Genomic DNA, 26,060 nt, shown 5'->3' with positions numbered 1-26,060 from the left:
TAGGTAGTCCTTTCAATTTTAATTTTCCAGAAGAAATTGGAACTCTCTGGGCATCTCAAAGTTTTGTCATTATCAAGACAGATACCTTTACTGGCTTACTAGCTTCCCTTAAGTATATTCCAGAAATTAAGTATTTTAAAAGTCTATTTCATAGCTCGTGGTTTTTATCCAGTTGCTAATATATGCAGATATATATTTCAAATAGTTAAACAGGCTGCTTCAATGTTTGTGAAAAATGGTTCCCAAATCTACATGTGAAAAATGTTTGAGCTGATTCCATGAAAAGCGTGCATTAGATCTGAGAACGGTGATACTGTTCTCACTCAGTGTCCAGACTTCAACAGCAACCATAAAGTTTCTTTTCACAGCATATGTCTCTTGCATTTTGTGATGGATTGCCATGCTGCAGAATGCTTTAAGATTTTGAGGCTGTTTTTTGAGGGTTTGTTTTGGAGGTTTAAAAAAGAGAACCAGAAAACCCCATCAGCCTTGAGCAGACTCTCAAGGAAGTTGAACAATTATGTGTCAGGTTTCCCCAGTCTGCAATTACTGATGTCAGGTGGGGGGTTCTGTTTATTAGCCTGAGGGCTTTCTTATATACCTAAATGTCTCCTTCCTAGTGCAGTTTTGTTAGTAGGACTTAGTCCCCTGAAGTTCTCTCTGATCTTATTTGCAACCTACAGAGACTTTTACTTTGTTGTCAAAAGGGGAGCTGAAGATAATTGGCTTTTACTATACGCAGTTTGTCTTCTTGTGATTAGCTTTTAATTCTAATATAGTTTTAAATTCTAACATTTTCTTCCCTGCATGGGGGCGAGTACGACTATTGCTAAGTCCTCAGAGAACTTACCCATTTCTTACCATTTCTGACAGGTTCTCTTAAGAAAAAGCTGGAAATCTCAGCATGCCTGTTTTCTCTCAATCAAAGCAGAAGGCTGATCTCTGGGACTCAGAACTGCCTGTGTGAATTTATCCTCCCAGTTACTAAATCCAGCTGCGCATCCTTTCATGATATTTCTTCCTGTAATCACCCGTTAGGGAACAAATGAGATTAATTGTAATGGCACTGCCTGTAGCCTCAAGTCACCCAGTGTTCAATGTATTCAGGAAAGTCTTAAGACCTGATCTTCTCTGAAGGAGTCCTTCAGAAAAAAGGAACAGGGTTCTCAGAGGTGCAGTACTTACTAGAGGACATGCATCTAAGTGGGTATTTCACTTAGAACTGCTGGCTTACGTTTCCTCAGGTGGGTGCGGTATGTCATTAACAGTGTTTGTAGCCATACCGTATCTCTGAGAAACTGTACGTACGGGGTTCCCGACATGTGTGTCTAAAAAAGAGGATTGAATTAGAATATAAGACTTCAAGTCAGGAGGTAATAAAAGGGAAAACTGCATGTATCCCTCCGCAGGGGTGGGGGGTGGTGAATGTCTTATCAGTTTGCAAATGCGAAATTACCAGATGCACGGTCTGTGCTGTCATTTTGCGGGAGTTCTGTGTCATTCAGTAGACAACTTGGGTCATGAGGAAAGAATTCAGAGATAACAGTTTTAGTGGGTTTTGAAGTACTTTTCCATTTTTGCTGCTTAGTACTCTGCCTCTTCAGCAGATTATTTAAAGACAGAAGAGTTTCTCTGGCTCTAAGCCTTTTCTTCATGTCACTGTTTGCTTCATTTATGCCTCAGATTTTTTCCAGTAACCCGGTTCCCTTCTACGGGATTTGTCTTGCCTTTAAATTCAAGCTGAGCAGTGCCTTCTCGGCTGGAGATTACAAATGCTCCTGCCACTAAAGCTCATAATGACAGGGAGTTAAGGAGCTTAAATTGCAGTGTGCCTCAGGTAGTCCTCTTTCACTTCTTTTTTTAGTCAAAGCGCCCTGTGCAGATTTGGCGGTTCTCGCAGTCGCTTCCTCAAGGTGAGAAAGGCTATTTGAAGTAGAGGACATGCCATTCTGAAGACAAGGATGTTTATGTAAACGTGGTTTGTGCAAAAGCTTTTAAATACCTTCAAGGGCAAGAAGGTGAATATACTTCACGCTGCTATTATTCAAAACACTGGTATTAATTCTTTGTCCATGCAACTGTTGGAAGAAACATTGGTATGTGGTGCTGATTGCAAACAAGAAGAAGTGTTAAGGAACTGGGAGTTTAAAGGCTTGAACTATTTCACTGTTTCCCTAAACCACTACTTAACATGAGAGGCGAATGTCAGTCATTATGCATATAGCCTTAAATTTTGAAGATGTCATGTTGCAAGATCATCAAAAAATGAGCAGTTTCTTCTTTAAAAAAGCATAAAGAAATGTTTTCCATTACAGTATAGCCCCTTCCTCCTTATCAAATATCTATGCTACAGAAATTACTAACCTTGAAATGGAAGTGCAAAAGCATCTTGAAAAATACAAAAAAGTTCATATTGACACAAGCTCATTAACTAGTAAAATCCCAATCACATGCAAATGTCTTTGGGGTTTTTTGGTTGTTTTTATTTTTATTAGAGCTCCAGTAATGAGGAATAAACTACAAATACTTGAAAAAACCGTGCATGTAGTTACAGTGACTGTAGCAACTAGCAGTTCATTATGTTCTGGAAGGAGGTTGGCTGAAATATGGTAGGACTTGTGTCATAAGAAGGATGTACATCTGTATTGCCTGTCCTTTATGGGAGTAAAGACATCTTTGACAAGGTCTTTCTGTCTTTTTATGATCTGGTCTAGTGACTCCCAAACTGCTTATGAATTAGCATGTCACCATCGAGAACTAGATTGAATCAAGCAGATGAAACAAAAATATGAGACCACTGTTAGTGGTCTGCGTATCATAATTTGGGAACTGCTGCCTTAGTCCATAGGCTAAGGGGAGAATGTCTACTGCAAGTGCTGCAGGGAGATTTTGGGACTGGAGTCCTGTTGTTAGGTTTAACAAATGTCAAGCTTAAATCCCAACAGCTGTGCCAAAGGATAGTGAAAATGAAGGCGGGTGCCTTGACACAGAAAATAATAGTGAACTCTGCTAGCTGCAACTAGTGTGAGTTAGTGGTTTTATGAAACCAGTTTTCCTACATAACGTGAGAAAGGGAATGTCTGCTTCCTACTGTATCTCTCAATTTCTGTTCCTTTTCTGATTTCGTTTTCCATCTGCACTCTTGTATTGTAGCAGTCTTTGTATTGTTAGCTTTTTTACTTGCTTCATTTACATATAGGCCATGTTCTTATTTCTCACTGAAGACCTTTGAACTTAAGGCCGTTTTTCTTTCTTCTTCAGCTTCTTAATCAAAAATCTGTTCTTCTCTCTCTTCTCTGCAGCCAGATACATGACAAGGTTTGTAGCCAGTATTATTTAATGATGGATGGCATTTTATACTGGAAATGTTTTGTCTATTTATGCTTTTAGGTTTTGATTAAACCATACTGATGTATTCATGTTTTCCTAGTACTGCAAATATTTTGAACTTATTAGTTTGTCCAAGTGAAAGAATGACTGCTACCAAGTACTTCATGTTTTATATATTTGTAATGTTATGGCTTCTGTGGTAGTTAACTATCTGTAAAATGACAATGTATGGATTTAATCTGTTATAATGGAACGTCTTTAAACTATAGGAGTAGGCTGGTTTACCCTCCTTGCCAGTTCTGATAATCAAAAAGTTCTTGGTAATAAGAGTGGTTGTGTCTGGAGAACCAGTACTGTGCTGAAGTTGAGTTCCTAGACTCTAAGTGTCATCTCATGGAGTCTTAGAGGATCTGACTTACTCTGTGCTCAAGCAACCCATGTGGGTAAGTAGTAAGTCAACACCAGCTTCTGAAAAAGAATTACTGAGAAGGTGACTGCTGCAAGTGAAGCCAGTATGTTACTGCCTGAAGAGATGTGCAGTAAGATGAAAAGTACCTACTCAGGAAGTTTGGGATAGTCAGCTGTGATGCCTTTTCTAGGGGCTTGGGGGGAAGGAGAAGAGTGGAGGCAAGTTATAGTCCTCAAACGTGTATTTTGCTTGGCTCTTCATTCCCCTTTCAGAAATCATTGTGTTGGCTTTATTTCCACCTATTTCTCTTTCCTTAGGCATGGATGAGAATCACAAAGATGTTCATGGAATGAATAAGAGGAAAACAAGATCTTGTTCTTCTCTTGATTCATCCACACATGTTGCAGAGGGTCCTGTGGACCTTCTGGTCATTGTTAAAGCTCTAGAAACCAAGGAAAGTGGTTTCTTCTAACACCTCAACTACTACAGCTTTGCTTAGAAGTGGTCCTGGGTTTGGTTCATCTTTTGGTCTAGGCATTAGTTTTCCGGCTTTTTATGTTACCTGCTATTTATGTTACCTATCTACTTTTTTATGTTACCTTCTTCCCAGGATTTTACCGCTGCTTGTACCTGCTTGAAAACAATTAGAGGTTTGGGGATTCAGAGGGCTCCTTTTCTGCTCTTTCAACTCTGTGCTCCCCTCTTCCAGCTCTGAAGGCACAGCCTGTTCAACAAAGTACTGCAGAGTGGTGGTTCTCCTGGAGGAGCTGGTGAATTTGGTCACAGCTATCCCTGTAGTCCTGGAGAGAGGGCTCTTCCCTCCACTTTGCTGGTTTATGGCCCCACTTCTTTGGCCCCTGGAGTTACTGCCTGTTACTGCTCCTCTTGTGAGGGCATGCAGAGTGCTTCCCTTCCTGAGGCTCTTGCTCTGTATGGCCTCTTGAGCACATTGTGCAGTGTTTCAGTTCTTTTTTTTTTTTGTTGGTGTGCTGCTAGGTGAGTCTGCTCATTTCATAAAATAAATACTTATTCCCCAGGGGATTCAGTACTAAAATCCGAGAATCAGAGAATGGATGAGGGTGGAAGGGGCCTCTGAAGATCATCTAGTCTAACCCCTTTCCTGCTTAAAGCAGGGTCAGCCATAGCAAGTTGTTAGGGTTATGTCCAGCCAGGTTTTGTACATCTTCAAGGACGGACACTCCACAGTCTTTGCTGGGCAACTTGTTCCAGTGTTTGACCACGCTTACAGTTAAAAAAATAAAAAATAAATGTCATATGTCAAAATGAAATTTCCTCTCTTTCGATTTGTGCCTGTTCCTCTTGTTCTTTTACTTGGTACCACTAAGAAGAATCTGGCTCTATCTTCTTTACTCCCCCCACCAGGTATTCATACACATAGATAAGGTCCTCTGAGCTTTCTCTACTCCAGTAAAGAAAGAGTCGCAGCTGTCAGCCTCTCCACAGTTCATGTGGTCCAAGCCCTTCAGCATCTTCATGGCTGTCGTAGGCCTGGAAGCTGTATGGTATCTGTTTTGGAAGTCACTTCTGTGTGTCACAGACTTGGTGGAAAAAATGTAGGAGTCACATATATTTTTATGTATGTGTGTCATGGTATTTGTAATAACAATAAAGAAAAATCTTGGCATGATCCGTAGGAGCTCTTCCAATTTTCCATCTTAAGTTGGAGAAAAGAAGAATATTGGCACATGCTTTTTTCTATGGTGTATGTCAGCAGCAGCTGCTCTTGCACCTCTTCTCTTATGAAGTTGCAGAAGCCAGCCTCGACTGAATTTGTCCCTATGGATGGCGTTTGTGCATATCTCAGCATTTAGCTAACATTCTGCTCATGTATTTGATGATGGAATTTAGCCATACCTTCACTGTAATAACTCCACTGGGCTTTTTTCCTGTATATTTTTTAAATGCCCAGTTATAAACCAGCTGGTGAGTTACAGATTGTTTTGTGCAATACTTAACATTGCAACAGCCTGGCTCACCAAGAGGTTCTCTTCATTAAAAATCAAACCCCAAACCAAGATGTCTCTCTTTGGGTGGATATTTTTAGGTTTTATGACATGTTATGTGTGGGTTTTAAAAATGTCTTAGAAGATTAATATTACAAAAATGTAACTGTTAAAATATTAACTGTATATTTTCTGTATAATTCTAGGTACGGCGGGAACTGGATGAAAAAATCAATAAAGAACTTGAACAGGGTAATGTGTCAATACATTAGGAATGTTTTTAAGGAAAAAGATGACTGTTCTTAACTCTAGAAAATAATGGTTTGAAAGCTGTCAAGTTCCTGTGCTAAACACAGGGATTTTTATGCTAGCTTGCCAGTTTAGGCTTGAATGTGAAAAATTCCTGCTTATCAAAATATTGTGTAGAATGTTAAACAGTTACCTGAAAAAAAACAAGCGCAAAGAAAACCCGTTTCTCCCACACAGATACACTTGGCTTAAGCTGAAGTCCCCTTTCACTAGAGTTGATCCTCAAGCATGAACGTAAAAACATAAAAGAAGCCCTGAGATAAGATTTTTATGGACTTCAGCCATCACTTCTCCTTCCATGTACATAGACTGCATTCAGCACTAAACCATACACGTTCTCTGCTGTTAGTTCTTGATTTTTGCTGTGTCTCTTATTCAGTGCTTGTATTTGTAATTTATATGTTGCAGTCTTATTGAATGAGCAAGAAGAATATAATCAGTGACAAAAGATATCTTTTGTTTAGGGAAAGATCATTCAGTAATGTTTAGGCAAACGTAAGGTGAGTTGAATGCTTGTAATACACAGCATAAAACACACTCTATAATATGAGGCCAGATGTCCAAAGAGGAATTCCACCTATTTCATGATAATTGTTCCTCCAGAGTCACCACTTTGGAGTCACTGGTGCTATTTCAAAGCAGGTGTCCCCTGAGAGCATTTCCTTCTGTTCCTGTATGCTCTTAATCGTGCAGAGAGTGTCCATCTGTAGCTCCATAGCTCTTGCCATGTGTCTGAATGGACTCAAAGCCACTGCATTGCATCCATGTGCATTTTGGACATAATTGCGCATCTGCTAGGAGTCACAGAGTATGTTTGGTTTGGGGACCTTGTCTTAAAGATGTGGCTGGGGAAAGACAGCAAAGGTGGGTTTGCTTTCATTGAGTATGTGTTTTCATGGGGGAAAGAGGGTTTTGCCAGGACAAGCTACAAAAAATGTCCCTCCAGAGAAGAGGTGCCAGGCTGGGAAACTTGTGCTGGCCTGACTGCAGTGCAAAGGTGTTTGCATTTTCACAGGCAAATTCTCTCAAAGTTTGTCACAGTGAATGCAGACACTGGTTTTTAGCACTAGTGTTCCAATAAATCACTGGTTTGAATGTTTAAGGAAAACAGACACTTGAGGTTGAAGAGGTCTGTAGGAGGCTAAATTTAACACTGGTGTAAGCAGGAGCCATTTGTGGATTTCCTGAAGATGGTCAGTGTGTAGCCTCTGGAATTTCTTTCACTAGCTTTAGAAATACTGTTGACTGATAAGCAAACATGGGAAAATGTGTTTCTTTCATTGTGTCTAGCCCTTTCAATGTTATGTTCTCTTGGAAGTTTTTAAATCTCTTTCTGGATTGCAGTCTCTGCAGTTACCCATAATGTTTTTACAGTGACTTATTTGGCCCCGTCTACTGTAAAAGTAACACCAGGAAACTTCTCTCTTCTCCCTAGCCACTGCTGAACTTGAAATTGGATCTGCTGGAGCTTCTCCCATGGTATCTACTGATGGATCTTCAAAAAATGTCCATGTTGACCAGGATCCCCTTTGCAGGGCAATACAGGAGTACCGTGATGTTTTAACCAAAAATTATTTGATTTGAACAAAATGCTAGGGAAAGGCTCTGGAAATCATTTTGTTTACATAGTGCATCCACGGTTTCCCATCCCACAGTTCAGATGTGTTTATTGCAGTCTGAATATAAGTTCTAACTCTATTAAATGGATGTCAAGCACATTGCACTTATCTGTTTACTGATGCATGGTTTTATTTTGCACTCACAATAAGAACCATATCTATTTTTTCTGACTAGCAGATTGACTAGTCTTGATTCTTGAGCTTGACAGAGCTGTTAGAATGTTTCTTATTAGGGTAGATGCATTATTTTGCTCCACTCACATTCTGTGTTCTAACAAAAGCATTCCCTTTGTTCTGTTTCATCCTTTCGCTCTATGTGCTTTTAATATTTCCAGTGTCCTTTTAACGCTTAGGACATTATTTTATGTGCTTTGAGCCTGCTGCTTCAGTCCTGATGCAGTGAATATTTCTGCTGATAAAGTTTTACCAGTGTTCAAGCTGGAGAATAGGGCACTTTACATTGCTGTCAATTTATGCGCCTTAGGTTTAAAATTACTGTGAGTGTATAGTAGTGCCAAGAAAGTTGTTATGTGGTCTTTTTGGTATGTTTGTTTTGTATCACAGAACCACAGAACGGGTGAGGTTGGAAGGGGCCTCTGGAGGTCATCTGGTCTAGCCCTCTGGTTCAAGGAGGACCACCTAGAGCCAGTTGCCCAGGACTATGTTGGTTTTTGAGTATCTCCAAGGACGGAGACTCCACAGCCTCCCTGGGCAACCTGTGCCAGTACTCAGTTACCCTCACAGTAAAGAAGCGTTTCCTGATGTTCAGATGGCACCTTCTGTGTTTCAGTTTGTGCCCATTGCCTCTCATGGTATTCATGTTGATTTTTGTATTAAAAATTGCTGCAGCTTTAGACATTCACAGTTCCTACATCAACACCTGTGGTGGGCCTGAAACACTTCATATTGGGGATGGGGGGGGGTGTGAAAGAAGGAATGTTAATATCTCAACTTTCAGTCTCCTCAGTACTCGTGCAATAGGACAGCCAATTTTTTTATTGCTGCTAGCAGCTGATGATACAGTGGCTGTAGCCCAGATGTTAGACAATGCTGTGGGGCATTTGTGTCAATAAAACAAACAGTTCTACTTATTTCAGGGAGTTACCCGTTGTTACTAAAGATCTGCAGTCATCATTTCCTGTCTGCAAAAGTCACTAGCGATCAGAAGATTATGGAACAAAGTCCCAATTCTGGAAAAGTAAGAATGGTTGTACTGAGATGAATTACGACTGGAAAAATTTGTGAATTTTACCCATTATTCAAGGACTTGAGTTAACAGGCAGTGAGGAAAGCAAGGAATGCTGCTGTGGCACTATTATTTTTTTTTTTATATTAATACATTTTTGTGAAGTTAATACACTGTATTTAATTCCAGAGATTCCGTTTCAACTTGATATTTAATAAACTTTGTAATCTAGTACATGTCTTTGTTTCATTGTTCTCCTTCTTGACTTTGCCTTCCAGCCTGTTCCCTGCCTGTATAACTCTCCAGAGCTCTCCTCTGCTCACTTCAGCTCTGTTCACAGCTGCATCTTCAGCATGTCCTGGAAGCCAGGCAAAAGGCCAGCACGCATCCATGTCCTTTTCCTCCAGGGAGGCTTGAAGCACAATTGTGTTAAGATCTTGAACCAGAGTCAAGGTATTGCTAATAATTAGTTCCCGAACTCTTCCTATATTTTAGGGCAATCCTTCTTGTGGTCTGGGCAGGAGATAGTGGGTGACGGGGAGGAGTCAGCATAGATTTGCAAAAGGGGAAATCATGAGTAGTGCTACCATAGTACTAATATGTCCACCCAGTAAGCCTTGACTTCTGAAATATCCAGGCACCAGCTTATAATTCATTGCTGACCTCTACAGCTCTAACTGCTTCAGATGCTTTGCAGAGGGAATATAAATCTCGTGTCCTATAATAGCCATACTGACCAACTTTGTCCTGTTTTCTTCACCTTAGAAGTACCCCTTACCACCCTTATCTGGATATGGAGATAAACCACCTGTGACTAAAACCAAACAAGCTACAAGTCCTATTTGCCTGGAAAAGCCAAACGTAAATGCCTCTTTACTCCTGGCTGGCAGTGAGAAGCGAAGGTTATTGGCTGCTGGACAAACCGAACTGAAAGCCTGCGTTAACATCTTGCATTAACAGTTGTTCCTAACTGTTACCATCAGGGTAGCAAGTAAAGGAAAGTCTAGTCAATTCATTAACTTCAAAGTTGCTGTGTATGTTTTCATGTTCGCTGGTGAAAAACCTATTCTCAAAAGTGGGTGGCTGGTTCTTGCTGCTTGTCACCCAGCATTCCTGTCACAAACCTCATTTCTTATTGCCTTGAACTCTTGATTCAGGTATTCTATTCAACAAGAGGATCAAGCACAGCTGCAGCCCTGTTAGCAGCTCTTGTTCTTTAATGTGGAAGATCATTTTGTTTACAGTTCATCCTAACAGGGCAATCCGGCTACTCAGTACCTACTGTAAGCAAGCTGCCAAATCCAGTAGCCTGATGGGGATGGGATGGTACAAAGATACCTATAGATAGAAAGATACATATGCGGATATAGCTCTGTCTGTAGGCATAGATATCTAGATATAGGTACGAACAATGTGGATCCCTCCAGCAGCCGAGCACAGACAGTCTGCCCTGTAGCTGAGCTGTCAACCCGTCTTGATGGTTTCACACCTCAACCATGGGGCTGAGGCTCTCCAGAGACAGCCATAGGCGGGACCTGGACAGCCAGTTCCTCTGAGTCCCTAATTTGGGTTCCTGCCCTCCCTTGGGCCACTTTGCTCCCCCGGGCTGGTGCAGATGGGCCTTCAAAGGGCTGATGGCTCCTGTGATGGGTCTGGGTACAGCTGGAGCAGGGTATTATTTCAGTATCCCTCCCCACCATGGTCTCTCTGCCTCCTTTGTGGGGCACAAGCAGAAGAGCTTGTAACCCAACAGTCAATTAGTCAGTACCTCAACAGCTTCCAGCATGCACATGGGTCAGGTTTCTCAACACTCTGTCACTTTGTACCCGTTATTTACCCATAAAACCCCAAGTAATTGACAAGAAGACCTTTGGCTGGTGTCAATTTACACTCTTTGTGGCTGTCCCAGTCTTTCCTCATACCAGTGCCTGTTAATGTTGCTGTTTGCTCACTGATTTAACTTCTAAAACAGATTAACAATGCAGAATGCTTAAAGAAATAGCAGTGAGAAAGACTTCTTCGTAATCCGCTTATAATTATAATGTCTTTGCATGCCTTTTCCTAGTACAGCTAGTTTGAGAAGACAATGGAAATCATCACTGTAATAGACCTCTTCTAAACGAGAGCCAGAAGCACCCAGCACAACCTGCAGGTGCTGGGAGGTATCAGGATAGCTAGAAAGGGCCCCGGGGAGAAGGGGCTGACAAGCAGTTACTCGGCTGTTACTGTTCCGTCGGTCTGACTTATGCCTCCTCTCACCCTTTGGTAACATATTGCCAGTAGCAGATGGTGTTCGCTGTTTGCACCTGCAAATCAAGTTGATAACTATATTTCTTGACACTGTCCACCTTGATGGTGGAAATTGCTTTTCATTGATAGCACCACCTTTCCCTAAGCTTAAGCACTACTTTAGTGGAGGTTACTGTCATAGTTGACCATTCTACTACCTATTAACCATTACTATTAAATTAATCACTGCTATAAGCACAACAAGGACAGTGCCTGTTACACAGGCAAACAACACAGTCCATGTTTTATTCAGGATAATTTGGACCACATATTAGTTAGATCTTATGAACAAAGCTGTGTATCACAAATGACGATTTTCACTTTTTAATCTTCTCTTGCCATTTCTGTTTTAACTGTAGAAACAGAGTACAAATTCTGCTCCCACCTCACAGGCCCATCCCCAGAGTTCTATAGCAGTGCCTTTATGTAGAGTGGAGCTCTAGGCATCTTTGTAAACAAACAAAAATGTCTCCTCCATACTTATAAACAATAATGGCATCTACATGAACACTGCTTCCAGCCACCTTCTTGCTAATGAACTGCCAATTGCCACAGCCTTAGAGAAAAGTCACTTTTTATCTCCAGTTATATTACCAAAATCCTGTCTACACAAGTGGATTCCCTGTTGCAAGAATGACAAGTTATTACCTGACTCAAACACTCGTCTTTAACCCTAATCAACAATGTGCCTTTCTGTTTACCATTAATAAACTCCAATTGTTTTATGCTGTCCTAACTTTGAAGAGTTGCAGGGCTGTATCCTGGAAACACACCAGTATTTTGAAGAAGCTGGGCTTTAAAACCTGGTTTCTTGGCATCCACAATGGAGCTGAGCCTCCTTCCATCCAGAAAATGACATATTTGGGGGGCTTTTTGGCCCATCTATTTTGGGGCAAGTAAGAAGTTACTTTAAGCATGGCCTGAATTTAATCTCCTCTCTATAAATGACTGGCTGTATTACTTTCCAACTTTACTCCTGAAAGAAAATCCTGCACCTGCATTTTGCCATCTGTCACATGAGGGGGCCCAAGTCACTGTGAGAAAAATCAGCTTTCATTCTGGACATGGAAGACAAGATGTGTAGATGTTCTGGGCACACAGACAGAAGCGAACAGAGAAAAATATGCACCAGAAGTGCAGGGAAAAATGATGGATCACTGGCTTTCGCAACCTATCTATACTTCCTTACGTCTAGATTATCTTCACTGTTTAAGCCTTTCTTGGTGCTGTAGTAGAGCCTTTGTCATCTTAGAAGTTTCTCGCTTCATTAATTTACTACGGCTCAGGTGGCCGAGCAAATGGAAACTTCAGTGCTTTCATAAATAATGCTCAGCAGCTTAAAGGCACAGGATGATGAAGGGAATCGCTCTGAGCCCATCTGTGTGTTGAAGCGTGGCATGAGCAGGGGGGTAGCCTGGAATTCCCCTTCAGCAAAGGACAATTCTGCTGGCATCTGCGCTTGGCTGTTGAAACTCAGAAAAAGCATAATTAGAACCAAACCCAAAAGTGCTGACATACACAACGTGGTTGTGGAGCATCATACATATCTTATCACAAATAAAATATATTACTCCCAGATTGAAGTCCGACTGTCTTACTGCTTTCTGCACTGGCCGGAGCATAAAACTCAAAATTACTTGATGGATGTTATAAAGTATGCAAGATGTCAAACTAGTCTCTAGATAAAACAGGGAGCCGTCCCCTTCACCTACATAACAATCATCACTGAAATTATAACAATAGCTAACTCCACCAAATATTCGTATTCTGTTCCATTTTTCATCAGAGACCATTTCCACTCGCATCCTGACAATTGTCAGCTGATGACTCTTCAGGGAGACAATCTTGAAAATCAGAAGCACAATTCCAGAGGGCGATCCTACCCCATCATAGTTACACAAAAGAAACTGAAGTTTAACTTTTCAAAGACCTCGAGCATTTGCATTTCCTAGATTTAGCTGCACTTATGCCTGACTCTTGTATCCAGGATAAGTTAGGACAAGCAGTAGAAGAAACACAGCAAAAAGCAAGAAGGCTGTTTCCGTTCGGCGTTGATGAGCACACGCTTTCACGCATTCTGCACTTGCAGCTTAATCACGGGAATCACCCTGCACGCTCCTACTGCTAATGATCTGATTGTTAGGAGAAAGGCGGGCCCCAGTCCTATTGACTGTTTACATCTTAATGTGCCCTGTTTTTGAAATCTATTTCCAATCTAGCTGAGGTTCTATTGTGTGATATTTCCTCCGCAGCATCACACATTTTCAATCGGCATCAGCTCCTCAGCCATTATCGCTTCCTGCCTTGGCCTCTGTTCAGCCTTGCAACTCGCTGCAAAACAGAACCCCCGTGACTCCAGCCTGTGTACATGAAATGGTATGGATGAAGGGGGTTTTAGGTGGTAGTTAGCAAGAATTGTTTTTATTCACCAGAAATGCTATAAACTGAGTTTGAACTGGTTGTAAATAGCTAGGGTTTTTATTGCTGTGTGTTTTTTCCTGATCTTTTGCACGCATGTTGCTTTTAATACAAATTTGACATTCTGTTCCCTGTATCTGAGGACACTACGTCACCTGCATGTTCCATCAGTGCAAACACTGCAGATCCTTGCCATGCACCACCAGCAGCTCGGCCCAGTTTGCAGAAACGTCACAGCGTTCATCTGCACGCAGGTTTCCATCTGCATCACAAGCAGAGTTGAAGTCTGAAATTATACAAGTAAGAATTCCCAGAGACTTCAGCACAAAAGTCCAAAGGAAGAACCATAATTGAAAAATAACATTTTAGGATAGGAACCTTCCATATGAAATTCTAGTGCCTTAAAATATTTCTGAGTAGAGAATGTTTTCTCACAATTTCTCAGTATTTCTCGTAACATGAATGACATGCACAACAATGGTATCTGTGTTAAAGAGAACTTTGCTATAATGAGCGCTGCTGCAAAACCTAACTTTGTCCACATTCCACAGGTTTCGATCCTGCTTACTTCTATTTTTTAAGGATTTCACTACTTCAAATCCGGCTTCTTCTGTTTCTCCACGTGTAAAATTTCCACTCCCGTTTCCATGCAGAGCACTGGAATTGGCAGTGCTGAAAACAACACTAGATAAAAGACAAGATAAATCTAGAGCATAAAACAAAAGGTAGATGGCAGGACGAGCATTAAAGATGTTTTCATGGACAAAACCAGTACATGCATGTGCCCCTGTGCTCCCTCGAGTAACAAACACCTTTTATCTAGAAGTGCAAGCAGCAGTCAAGAAGTTCAGCACTGAGTGAAATTTCTTGGCATTCGGTGGCACCGTTACTGATGTAAGGCTGAACGGCAGCAGCACGTTCTCCAACGCAAGTTCCAGAGTTCCGGGAACGTGCTGCGAAGCTCCAGGAAGGAAGATATTACCGCCTAGATAAGGTCAGGCTTTTAGCGCTAGCAAGTAGTTCTTGGCAAAGGTCTGAATGCTATTGTGTTTTCAGCTTTGATTTCCACCTTCGTCAGTGGAGCTTTTATTTTCTTCAGTGAAAATGCTGCTACTGGAAGAAATGTCAGCATTGCTGCCATTACTGTAAAAATTGGTGTTAAAAAAAAAAAAAAAAAAGGCCCCTGAAAAGGACCCCAAGACAGAAGATAGCACACTGGAAGAAGCTATCAGGAAAAGGATTGCCAGGACAAATGCCTAGCTCTTTACTATCTTCTGTCATATGTTTTTAACCTAAGCCTGGTACAAGCTCTCCCTCCCTGAGGTCAAGGCTTGGTCTGCACAGACATCACCTTCTGGCACATCTGGGTTTCGTGGTTTTTTATCTGTGAATACCTGATACATGAAGTATGCTTTATTATTTAAGCAACAGGGAAGCTAAGGCTGATCGATATGATGCAGCTTTTCTGGATCTTTACTGCAACTGAAGAACTCCTTTCAGTTAAAAAAAAAATAATCCACAGGCATCATTTCATCAATAAACCACAGTTTCCCCAACTGGAAAGCAGAAATAAGAACATAATCAGTAAAAATTAGTGGAGTTGCATACGCAGGTGCCAAAATGTACCATAGACCAAATGTAACCAGCAAGCACAAACCATCTTGATGTTTCACTGGCATGACTCATGTTCGTAGTTTCCAAGTCTCTTCAAACCAAGGCTTCTACCTTCTCGAGAGGCGCCTTCACGGTCATTGTCATTTAATTCCTAAAGAACAACAGCTCATGGCTTGGTATTTGTCATGTTAATTGTGAAATAAATTAAATCCTTTCTTACCAATGCACGGAGAACACCCCCCTGGTATTTAGGATCGTTTCTGCATGAATCTGCAGAATAAAATTCTTAGCAGAGTGCAGCCTCACGCAGCAGAGACTAAGAGGTGGAATTACGTTATCATGGGTACAAAGCACCTCCTCAAGCGTACAGATCTGGTACATTTGCTATGAAAGTAGTAGGGCGATGGCCGTGAGATAAATCTATCATACAAACCACCCAGATTTTATCTTCAGCTCTAGCACAGCATGTTTGACATGTCTCTCAGCTGCTTTACTTCTACAATGGACGGACTGAAGAACAAGCACTAACTCCAGGGACTAAGGATAACAGGCTACAGTTGATAACAATGCTTGAGTCGCACAGAAATTCTCCACTGTCAGAATAAGTCTTCAAAACAGAATCCCTGTTCTTTCAACCCACTAACCTGCCCATGGGCCACGTAATATTTGAAGAACTTTGATTACAAATATGCGAAGTGGACATGGAGGCATTTCACATGGGTTGCAACTAGGGAAGTTGCCCTTGGACCACAGAAGATGGCTTCTGCATTGCTTCACGCACACCAGATGAATATAATTAATCTCTTTATAAGCCAGCTCAGTTATTTCACTGGAGGCATCCTTTTCCAGTACTAGTGAAGACTTGTTCTTTCACTCCAAGATCTCTATTAAACAAACAAAAGGAGGAAGTGACCAGCCTAGGGCAATGCAGGAAATTTAATGGAATATGACGATTACCTCCAATTCAGCGTTACTTCCTTTTGTCCTTAGCATCACCTTTCTCTGCCCTGCTCAGTTCTGTAAAATTGGTTTGTTACTCTGCAAGGACTCGCTGGATGTTACTGAACATCACCTGTTATTCATTGGATCTTTAATCTAGGCTCTCAACAGGAAAAGACAGTTTCCAAGAACACCATGGACTACGACCCCTTTTTCCTATCATCTTAGTAGGGCTCTTCATGTACCTTGAGAAACCAGCTGACCATCACACTCACTGGGCATGCCTTCAAGTCTGAAAAGGGAGCTACTCTTTTTTTTTGTTGAGAGTACTTTTCCCTCCAGTAAGAATAAAGCAGAGGCATTTTGCAGACAATGCTACTCCTCATCTCCTAGGAGACACTTGCTTTGCTACATCTCTACAATGAGTGGGAAAAATGGCAAGGAGAACCTTTGCCCCAGCCAGCTGGCACACACCGACTGGCATTACCCCCTGCTCCACACACAGGAATGCTCTGTGCTGCTCTTTTTCCATTCCAGGTCTCTTTCAGACCTCCTCCGCATCTGAGGAGATAACTTTTCCTCTCAAAAAAACAGCTCTACTTCATTTCCTCTGTGTTTTAGCTCTCCGCTACTTTCAACACTTTTGCTACACTGGCTGCAGTGTGGGTTCACCTGGAGTCAAGATACAAACACAGCCTTTACACTTGCTGAGCTTCCACCCTTGACTTCCTCCTCCTCCGGGGACTAACATTCTCTAGCTTTCTTCTTTTAGAATGACTAATACAAGGCCATCACTCTACGTCCCCTTTCTTGTTTCAATCCCATTTATTTTTCCTACTTTGATTCATTTTATGAGAGTAAATTAATGTTATAAAAAAATTATTGGCTTTCATTGGTGACATATCTTTTTAGCTGGACTGCACTACAGGTTTGATTCAATAAAAATGCTATTTCAGACTGGTTGTAATTCAACTTCCTGCATCAAATACTGTTTTCCTGAGTGCTTTCTCTCCACCATATACTTACAGGGACCTAGTTATCAACTATAGATTAGAGGTCCTATAAATTCACAAGGCTATAATTTTGTTTTACAATTTTTAAAAGCATACTGGGCCCTAGATTCAATTTCAAGAAACCCTTTCTGACTGGCTCTCCTGGTTTTGATCCCTTCATGAGTGCATCCAGAAGATGCTTTGGTCAAATCCAGACCAAAACCAATGGCATCAAATTGAAGCAAAATTTGGTGCAGAAATTGAAACAAAGTTTGAGTGTAAGCCAGAAATCACAACTCTGAAAAGCTTTACATTGAGGCTGTCTATGCACGAAGGTAAGCAACCTCCACAGCTGCCAGTTTTAAGGTTTTAGACAGAACTTTGTTTCTGAGCAGGCTACGTCTTGGCAGGGATGTTACTGCCCACAATGCCAGCCAATCAGACCTGTGAGCTGGCCATCCTTTGCCTACCTCATTGCAGAAGAATCCATTTGACAGCGCGCTAGGCATCAACCCACTTGGGCTTTGTGCAGCCAGTTTTTGTTAGGATTCTTTTCTGAAAGGGAGTTTAAACTTATCTTTCTCAGCCCCTTGGAGAACACCCTAAGTTTAGGTCAGCCTGTCAGTAGAGACACTTCTTAACTTCTTTGAGCTGTAACCAACCCCCCCACCCCGCACACACAATTTCACAGGTCCAGAAAAAGTGCACGCAAGACCTGAGGTCACTCACCTGAAGGGAAGAGGACAGGGTTTGCCATCTCTCTTTTAAACACCTGTGTACAGGTGTTTTTACTGATCATGTTTTTACTGCTCCGACAATTCCTGAACTACTCTGAATTCTCACTTGGTCAGCCCCCGGATTTTACTGATCATCTTCACCACCTTGGTTCCACAGTTTTGCACCTGAAATCATCACTTCAAGGACAGAGAAAAGTTTCAACTAACATCAGCAGCTCATCATACTTTATGCCCTCAACCAAGTACAGGACCAAGGAGTTGCATTGGAAACGACGTGCTCAAGGCCGACGTTCTCCATATGCATTAACGTTCCATAACTCAACTTCAAACATAATTCCTCAGCTATAAAGCAACTGATTTCTTTAGTCATTCCAGTGCTTCTACAAGTACCCAACCTATGTATTTCAACTATAACTCTCCTAATACAGCCAAGGCCAAGTAGTGCATTTAAAATCAGCTCATGCTGATTCTACTCTTTGCCTCTGCATTTTTCTGCTGAACCCTAAAGTAGCTAATTTACATCATCTGCTTCATTTGTTCTTTATCAATACAATTCACTTTCTATTCTTTCTTTTCTCTTGTGACGATATCAGTGTTTCAGTAGCAAAAGGGCCTTTCACTATACACAATTTTGTTCACTCTTTAATGAAACTGATCAATTCTTTTGACATAATTAATTATAGCCAGACTTCACTGACTTTCAGTAATTACAGAAAAACCCTGATTTGTCTTATTCAATGTCTGCTCAGCAATTCCCTGCAGAAGTGTGGACAGAAAACTGTAAGACATTACTTTTACTAGGTCACAAGACGGATAAAGGCAAAAAAGGTTTGCTGGGCTTCACGTGCTCCACCAAGAACAATCTCAGAAAACAAGCTGGAAGCTGCAAGAATTGAGACAGATTTCATGGGAACAAATACCTTCAGTTCAATGTACTTTGTTTCCAATCAGCATACTTGCAATGAAAAATATCAAATCCCACTTAATATTAAAGTCAGTATTAAAAAAACGAATATTTCAACAGCACACTTATATATGGGGCCTGTTGGCACACTAGAGGACAAGGAAAACAGCTTTGTCCAATAGTACCAACTCCCCCTTGCTGCCACCAAGGCAGTATTTCTGCTGGGTAGTAAATAGGATGTGGCCTATAACACAGGATACCACACAGAGCTTGTCCCACTTAGTTTGTCAGTGGCTGATAAGGAGAGGCCTATTATGGGTACATGTGATCCTGATGTTCAAAAGTACGGCAAATTTAATTTAAAAGAAATAATTTCTCTATCTAAAGTACTCCTGTGTCTTCTGAACTACTCTAGCAAGACAATGGTTACACATTAGCAAACACAGAATTCTCTTTCTATAACCCCTACACAAATTTTGAGCAACGTGACAGCTGCTGAGAGAAGCTAGAGAATGAGTTGGTCTGGAATTTAATGGGCTTCAAATAAATGTGTATATTTGGTTTAGGTTCTGTGTTCCTGCTCAAAAGTCTGTCTTTCTCCAATTTAGTTTGTCTACAAGCATTAAGGCACTAAGAACTCCTGCACCTCCAGTGTAGTCTTGGGGACTTAGAGAACAATATTTGATAAAAAACAAAAAAAAAACCGTATTACATGCATAAGTCATTAATTTGACTGTGAAAGCTTTTAACATTCTTGCTTTCTACACTACACAAAAAACCCCCACAAAAACCAGTTTTCTACTTACAGCCAGAATTACATTTAGAGATGGTTAAACTGACTGTTACACAATCTACCTCCAAATAATCCTGAGTTAACATAAAAAGCCTTGGTTTATCTTTAGGAAAGAGATCTTATTTTTAAGAACAAGGTATACATACACAATATCAGGACTATCACTGATCTTGCCTGCAATTACCAGTACATAATTTACAGTGGAATTATGCAGCATGAAACCCAAAGGAAATTCAGTGAAAGCGTCTTTAGTAAAATGTAGAAACTTTAATTTACATGCAAAACTACAACATATTCATAATAAAAAACTGGTGACTAAACAAATTAAACACAATTTGTAAAAATTGTCCACATTGTTAAATAGGTCTGTACAACCAAAGATTTACAAAGTCCCTGTGCATTTTCATCTTTTCAATGCACAACTGAGTTTAAAGGTTCTGCTCGAATGTTCCCCAAGTCAAGAGCTGAATCTGTCTCTTCATCAATTTCACCAATGACAGCACTGCAATAAAAAACAGGTTATCAGTTGTTGAAATACCTTGGTACAAATCTAGAAAACCACAAAATTAACTAGTGAACTTTTTTTTTTTTTAAGTTGTAGAGCTCTGTCCTTTGACCTTCAAATTTTGATAGCTATAAGTAGAGTATAAAGGAAGTTTGGTGGGTTTTTTTTAAGTATAGGTTATAAGAACCAAATACTACTGGTCTGTTTTAGGCAGTAAGTTAGCCTCTGAAACAAGAGCTGGAAACCTTTTAGAGAGAAGAGCTTTTCAAGAGTAACATCTAACCAAAGCAATTTTTAAGTCCATACGGCATCAGATAAGCAAGACAACTTCCTGCAATCTCCCTAATAAAATATTACTACTTTATCCATCACCTATGCTATGTTAAGACTTACCTGGACTAAAACACTAGTGTCACCAGAACTTCTTTAAAGAGAAAAGAAGATGAAGGTAACAGAAGTCATACTAGCTCAGGATGGGAACATAAGAGCAAAGAATCTAATCCTTCAGGCATACCCTTCTATTTACCACTTCAGAGACTTGCCAGCTAGTGGCTGTATCCACAAAATTAATTAACAGCCACCGGAAACTATGCTATATTAATCCACTCAATACCTTTCTGAATACATTTCTGGTTTTTGTGTTTGCTACAATCCTGCTGTAGTGAGTTACACAATTATTTTTTACAGTGTGCAATGAAATACCTTTATATATAACTCATTGTCAGAGTATCTTCCATTTTCAGTAACAGAAAAAACTAGAGGAATTTAAATGAAGTAATTATCTTCCCGTCTCCTTCTACTCCTCCTGATTTCACAGCAACCAATAACCACTATAGTCGTGCTTTTCCAAACTGAAGAGCCCTTGCCTATTCAGCCTTTCCTTGACAGAAAACATTTCATACCTCTACTTATTCTCACTTGTGGTCTTCATGCATTTTCATACTGCACCCCTCTAAAGGCAGTAGCATACTAGGTGTTTATGCAATGACATGACGATGTCTGCTGGTTTAGCTTTCTTCCTAATATTGTTTCTTCACAGCGAATTGCTATTTACAAAAAAAAAAAAAAAACCAGCCAGAGACGAGGGTGACACTGAGCTTAAGAGTAAGACATCCCAATACAGGTGTCTAGGTTCCAATGACAGTCAGTGGAAACTAAAGAGGAACTTAGCTTGCCCTGAAACAGAAATCTGGTCAGCTGAGTAGCTTGCTTAGTTCTATCACTGTCTACATCCTCACTACGTCAGGAGCTCAGACAACACAAATGTAAACTGCTTCTGCCAAGTGAACATTCAAGTATTCACCAGCATAAAACCCCATTTGAAATTTGAGTCCCTTCAGAATTCTCGCATGAAAAGAACTTGATCCTGGATGCTCATTACTATTTCATTTGTCAGCTTTTTTCAAAGTGACACTTCAATTTAAAACACTTCCTTAGATTAAAGATTGCCTATGATATCAAAGCATAAGTTTCTCTTCAGTTCACATCAAGAAATACAGCTTTTTCATCAGAGATCTCATTCTCCTAGATGTAAAAGGAACAAACAATGTCTGCCGCTCCTGATGTCTCTTTGATAGGCTTTCTGCTTCTCACACAGCAAAACAAACACACGTGTATTTAAGAGGTTTGGGGGTTTTAACCAGCTTTTCTTCACCATTTTTATTACAGTTTTACACATAACTTTCTAGCACTAATAGCTTTTCTGGTTTTCATAATCCACCACACACTTCTAAAACAGAAGTTGTCTTTTTCCTCCTAACAACCTTTATTTGCTTTTGAACCATACTGAGTTTTTCTGATTGATGCTGCATATTCACTGCAAGCTTCTAGCGATACACAATGGAGTGTCTGGAAGCATTTTATCCCATGACTTCATCTTTTATTTTATTTTTCAAGAGCTTCTCAATTTTCTGAGAGTCCCCTATCTTGAAGTTACTGTTACTTAGCTGTTCTTTCGTTGATCTTCTTCCTATAAGGATGCTGAATTTCAGTATATTAAGAGTTGCATTAATACACAATTATTCCTTCTAACGAATACATTTCTGAGTTAGGTTACAAAAAATAGAATAATTTCAATAAAAGAACGTTTTGAGTGTATTTGAGTAATGAGGCAGCCTGGCATGGTGAAAAAGTGTAGTAGTAAATTATTTGGCTTTTTAGACAGATTTGTACTATTTGAATGAAAAGTTACTGGTAGAGTAGCATGCTTAGTCTTACCTTTGTCCATTTATCAATTAATTTATTTTCGCTTAAAAGCTTAAGTCGAAAGTGATGAAAGCCTTCCAAAATGATCCATTTCCTCAATGATATTACATAAACACACCTAGATAAAAATCTAAGTCTTGACATTTCTTTGTACAGAAATATTCGGTAGAATTAGAAGATTAAAATTCCTATCCAGGCTCACATGTTGGTCACTGCGACATGCTCTTTTTCCGGTTGTGATAAAAAGTAATCTCATTTTTTTGTCATCAGTTTCAGAATGCTGCTGCAAAAGTGATCTTCCTAGCAGGCCCACTTACTTAGCAGCCTTCTTTCCACTTCTCTTATAACTCTCACGACTGTTTGGTACATGAGCTACTTTTCTCTGTATTTAATGAGTTTTTACTCTTATTTTGTCAGGGCATTTTTCATCAATTATCAACTCATTCATTCAACCTGTCACTACATCGGCTTCAACAGCTGTTACACTGTCAAGACAGAATCTTCATGGGTTTTACAGTATGAAGTGTTCTCTGTGAAAATCTCATCTAAAAAAAAATCCTGTTAGAAGTCAACCTGATATGACAAATTGCTGACTTTTTGCACACAAGTTTTGTCTCATCTTTTGTTCATTCTTCTACCTTTTCCTCCATCGATGGATCCTGCCTTTCACAGACTCGCATAAAGAACATCTACGATGCCTCTAGACTCAACAAAGGAAAATGCTGAGCTTTATACTGACCGTTCCTAGGTCGCTATCAGTACATGAGCTGGTTAATTTACAGCTCAGTAAATCTTAACATGCAATCACTTCTGTAACAGAAACATAGATATTTGCTATTTATATTTAATACGCCTCAGCTTCGACAGTACTATCAGTGCTACCCACAAAGATATGAGATGTCTGGGGCCATCAAGATGTATACAGATGCATTACATATATATACACGAACAATAAATTTTTATTAATTTGATTTAAGCAAGAATATGCTATACTTACACGTTATCACCTCTTACAATGTATAATCCCAGCACTACTTGCTCAACTCCTTGTGAAGAACTGAACACTCGTTCGTGGCTTTCATCCAAAATCAAGTTAATGGTTTGATCAAAACCTTTGAGGGTTCCCTGAAAAAACACACAAAAATAAAGCACTCCAATAATGTTTTAAATTTATGATCTTTGCTATGAAGGATATCTTAAACAAGGTTGCAATACTAAGGTACTAGACAACACATGTCTCTTTAGGTTTTATTGTCAGGCTTAAACACAAACAGCTGGAGAATGAAACTCTAAAAGCAATAATCAATTTAAGAAAAGTATTTATATTTACTACTGAGCGTTCATGCTAAAATCTACAGTAATCTTTAGCATTAAAAGAAGTAAAGTTTCCCTTTTACCAACGATGGCCCTCTAGACAACTAATTTTACTATTTCTATGCTATTTTAGTCTTCCTCATACAGAAGTTTCCAGAAATCAAAGAAATAATTAATTAATGAACAGAAAAATTAAGATTCTTGTGGTCAAAAACACTGAAACCATTCTTAGACATGAACATATAAGTGATAATATCCTAGCATAGTTCTTCACTGCCATGATGGAATTTGGGGGAATATTTAGGGGAGAAAATAAAATTTTAAAAAATACAAGTCTCACCACAATCATTCTTCCATCAGAAGTAATTACTGCAACAGTACCTGATAGTTCATTAAGGAAATGTTTACAGATATCTGAAATAGAACCATTAACATTTTATGAAACATCCATGTGTAACGTAAGTTTTAGGAGTCATTAAGAGCCAGAAAAGTTTACCACCATTTCTTTTTTTAAAAAACGCAGCATAGTTCATAGTAACATTTAACAACACAGTATTTTTATGACAATCTGTTTTAAAGTTTCACTTCACCCAATTGTGGGGAGTCATACACAAACATGAACACCACTGAAAGCAGACTAAAGATTTGAGTTCATTTCTCTTCCCATTACTAACCGCACTACCCCAAAATTGAAGCTGCATAAACAGTTTTAGAAACACTTCAAGCTAATTCTTTAAAAACAGCTTAGCAGCAGGGATCCTGAGTTTGGGATCCTACATCCCCTCACTCTGAAGGTCTGACTATCCCGATTTGATGATCATACATACATCATTCTGAATGGTTTTGGGTTAGTATGTTACTGTTTGTGAATAAAATTAAAAATGCCCATAGGTTATTATGGGTACAAAGAACTAAAAAGAAAAGGGTTCCACAAACAGAAACTCACAGCTTTTGAGCAAATGATGTAAAGCTGATAACTAAACACATGTTAAGAGCCATTTAAGGGGCCAGGCCCATTGTGACTCTCATCACAGATCAAGCAAAAATCAGGTTTACAGCACTGGAGGCTACAGGGGACTTCTGTAAGCCAGCCTTATGTAAAGACAAACCGAATTGGCCAAGCAGGAAGGCCCCAGGCAAGACAACCAGCCGCGGGAGCGAGATGTAGGAGGCCAGAGGCCCTGGCCGACATGCTTTCACAGGCCCTTCAGCAGCCGGCCTAGGGCTGGGCATCTCCTGGCAGCTCACACCTTGCCGGGCCCGCAGGTACCCGATGCCCGCAGCACCTCCCGCAGCACCCAACCCCGCGCCATGCTGCAGCCGCCCGGCCTTCAGCGGCACCGACCCGCCGGGCCCGCCGCACCCGGCCTCCCCTCACGCCCCCGGGCGCCAACCAGAGCGAAGGCCCGTTCCCCCGGCCCCGAAGGCTGCCCCGGAACGTTTCCGCCCGACGGAAGGATACGGTTGATGTAATTCTCCAAAGCCGAGGTCATGGCGACGGCTCCCGCGCTTCACTTCTCCTCACTCCCCCGCCGACAACCACCTCCCGCGAGTCGGAGACGGAAGCGGCAGCAAGACCTTCGCGACCACTTCCGGCGCGCACCAGTGACGCGCAGCCCGGCGCGCAGGCGCGCAGCCCCGCGGGGAAGGTCGTGCTGCGGCTGCGCATGCGCGGAGAGGCCGGCGGCGGCGAGGAGAGGCGGGTGGGCTGTACCAAGTAGCCATCGCCGGGGGTCGCGCGGGGGTGGTGGTGGGGGTGGTTGTTGTTATGCTGCCCCCCCCCCTCCCCGCGGCAAATGGCACCATCCATAGAGACGCCTCTCACAGAGCCCCCCTCAGCCGCCATCTTGGTGGGAGGATGTTTGGAGGGGAGAGGGGGAGGCTGTTGCCGTGCCCAGCTTGAGGGTGGATCTTGAAGTCCTCGCTGCCCGGGCGTAGCGACTTCCTTGCTCACGCGGGAGCTGCACACCCCTCCTTTGTTTTCCTGCGGGCCGCCGGTGTGAGGCGGGCAGGAAGGAGGCCTGGCTGGTGCCCCTCCGCCCTGGCTCGAAGCGGGGAGCCTCGAAGCGCGGCTGTGGGGCGGGTGCCCGGGGACAGACTTGCAGTGCTGTCTATTGGAGTCCCAAGCAGAGGCGCTTTCTCTAGGAAATAGTGGGTGTCTGGGTGTGGCTGAGATGAGAGACTTGGGGAAGGTGTTTTTTTTGCACCCAGGTCCCACACTGAAATGAGTATAGCAGCAAGCCACCCGCTTGGGCCCTGGCTGTGGTCTACAAGTGAAGAGTTGTGCCATTTTTTAATGGGGAAATGCAGTCCAAGCAGAACTATACATCTGTTTAAAAAGATGTGCACTGTTAAGTGATTATTGTTCTGCAGAAGTTTGGACGTTATGTTTACATTAATCTCCTTTTGCCATAATCTCTAAATACGGGAATGGCAAATAGGGATGTCCTGAAGAACTCCGGCTTTTTCATTGTACAACTTTACTTGTCACAAGCATTCTTCCCTTTCCCTTCTGGTGGCCCATTATTTCTTC

The 26,060-nt window shown here is 41.2% G+C and overlaps 2 protein-coding genes across 12 annotated transcripts in view; one reads left to right on the top strand and one right to left on the bottom strand.

Annotated features, from left to right (window-relative positions):
• Nucleotides 1-7,666, top strand: part of LOC128910151 (ankyrin repeat domain-containing protein 26-like) — a 58,051-nt gene extending 50,385 nt beyond the window's left edge. For all 11 annotated transcript variants that reach the window (XM_054203102.1, XM_054203093.1, XM_054203082.1 and 8 more), the window contains 2 exons: nt 5,910-5,955; nt 7,448-7,666. In XM_054203102.1, coding sequence (XP_054059077.1) covers nt 5,910-5,955; nt 7,448-7,596 — 195 coding nt within the window. In that variant the 3' untranslated portion in view covers nt 7,597-7,666. The remainder of the gene's footprint in view (nt 1-5,909; nt 5,956-7,447) is intronic.
• A 12,084-nt stretch (nt 7,667-19,750) lies between these two features.
• On the bottom strand, nt 19,751-25,141 carry LSM8 (LSM8 homolog, U6 small nuclear RNA associated). Its single transcript, XM_054203157.1, has 4 exons — nt 24,990-25,141; nt 23,868-23,908; nt 23,211-23,338; nt 19,751-20,005 (listed from the first exon to the last, which is right to left on the bottom strand). Exons 1-4 carry the CDS (start codon nt 25,018-25,020, stop codon nt 19,915-19,917), a joined length of 291 nt encoding a protein of 96 aa, XP_054059132.1. The 5' UTR covers nt 25,021-25,141; the 3' UTR covers nt 19,751-19,914.
• Nucleotides 25,142-26,060: the final 919 nt, after the last annotated feature.

The sequence above is a fragment of the Rissa tridactyla genome, chromosome 1, assembly GCF_028500815.1.
Source record: "Rissa tridactyla isolate bRisTri1 chromosome 1, bRisTri1.patW.cur.20221130, whole genome shotgun sequence".
In the NCBI taxonomy this organism is placed as follows: Eukaryota; Metazoa; Chordata; class Aves; order Charadriiformes; family Laridae; genus Rissa; species Rissa tridactyla.
Note: the sequence above shows the minus strand (reverse complement) of the source record. Positions and strands in the feature narration are given on the sequence as shown.